The 1487-nt window shown below is 37.1% G+C and overlaps 1 protein-coding gene across 1 annotated transcript; it reads right to left on the bottom strand.

Moving 5' to 3' along the window:
* Window positions 1-280: 280 nt before the first annotated feature.
* Window positions 281-1118, bottom strand: LOC146924658 (uncharacterized). The gene is made up of 2 exons (XM_085710953.1): window positions 918-1118; window positions 281-825 (listed from the first exon to the last, which is right to left on the bottom strand). The coding sequence occupies exons 1-2, from the start codon at window positions 1056-1058 to the stop codon at window positions 571-573; spliced, it is 396 nt and encodes a 131-aa protein (XP_085567079.1). The 5' UTR covers window positions 1059-1118; the 3' UTR covers window positions 281-570.
* Between the last annotated feature and the right edge of the window lie 369 nt (window positions 1119-1487).

Below are 1487 nucleotides of genomic sequence, written 5' to 3'. Positions count from 1 at the left end.
ACATTACGTGCAGAACATGCATCGGTATATCATCCATCATAGGATTTTGTATATGCTACTTGCTTGTAAACATTGAAATGCAAGGAAGGAATTTTTCAAGGTTACAATGGAATGATGATCAAATACTTTCAAGCTTACAATGGAATGATGATCAAATACAATTATGTTATGTGTACAATAAAATGATAGAGTTCTGGACCATTACCAACCGTGTTTAACCTAATGGACACTATAGGAGCATATTTTGTTTATGTGTATATACATACTGGTTGAGCAACAATTTGACAAATCAAATAGAGTTATGCAGCAATGCAGCTCTGTCAACAAATAAATTAAGCAGACAATAGATCACTAAATTGTTCTCACAATTCTCATAATAGGTATATTAATACATAGCTTCATTGGCACAAAGAAAACAGAAAAAAAAAATATAACAAAAACTCTTGCTGCAATGCAAAAAACTCATCCATATAAGGATTGCATTATCTTATTCATGAAAACAGAAAATAGAAAGAACAGAAACATCACAATGGAAAATTACATCAAAGCTTAGTACAAAATGTCTTAGACTCAACGACGAATCACACAGAAGTAGAGGGTTAAATTCAGGCCAATTGCAGGAGCACCAATCACCACACGTGCACCCTCTGTGAACCTTCTAGCCTTGACCATAAGCTCCCAACCACCTCCAATCTTGAAGTTCGGAGCAGGATCCATCGAAAAACTAAGGGTGCAGTTCCATATGTTGCCATTTTCGTCCACCACATCTATTATCGAAGTTTCTCTATCCAAAGCCATTTGAGCAAAACCAATATCAGCAAGTTCCTGAAAAAACATAAAAAAATGTCTCAGCCTTATTCACAAAACACACAACAAATACTTGTAATTGTTTTAACACGATGATAGCTAACATGTACCAAAAATCCACTTTCAACATCAGCAACAGCAAGCTTCTTCTCATACGTGAGTTGAAAGTTCACCTCGTCATGCATGAATGGCCTTTGAACAAACCAATCAAGGGTGACCGGAACAGCATTGCGATGAACCCTAAAATTCATCGGTGGGTTAAAGGTTGGGCAACGAATTCTCTTACCAAACCTGTTCTTGATTCTAATACCAAACCTTCCATTTTCCATAAACACAATTGTAACCCAAGCACCAAACTGCACTTTGTAGAAATCACGGATAGCTGCCAGCCCTTTGTTAAATAAATCCCCTGGTTATTCCTTTCAACCAGCACTTCAAACTGATTGTGTTTTGGATCCACCAGAGTAGCATATTGTTGGATCTGGTCTCCAAAATCACGGGAAAACATCATCGGCAACAGAACAGCACCCTGTTGAAACAAATAACATTGTCAGGGTTTTAAAAAAGAATAACAGATGGAAGGAGAACATACCACAACAAAACCACACACATATTCAACGTCAACTTCAACCATGTATGTCCTATACTTAAGGCGTAGCTCGTTGATCATCATATCGATT

This window comes from Medicago sativa, chromosome 5 (genome assembly GCF_051527215.1).
Source record: "Medicago sativa cultivar Bolivia chromosome 5, Bolivia_mono, whole genome shotgun sequence".
In the NCBI taxonomy this organism is placed as follows: Eukaryota; Viridiplantae; Streptophyta; class Magnoliopsida; order Fabales; family Fabaceae; genus Medicago; species Medicago sativa.
This window is presented reverse-complemented; position numbering and strand designations above follow the sequence as displayed.

Excerpts from the sequence above, each read along its gene's own strand:
- LOC146924658 (XM_085710953.1), bottom strand. The coding sequence starts at position 1,058 with ATGAATTTTAGGGTTCATCGCAATGCTGTTCCGGTCACCCTTGATTGG. Across the intron at positions 826-917 it reads ATGTTGAAAGTGGATTTTTG|GAACTTGCTGATATTGGTTT; the intron begins GTACATGTTAGC and ends ATGTTTTTTCAG.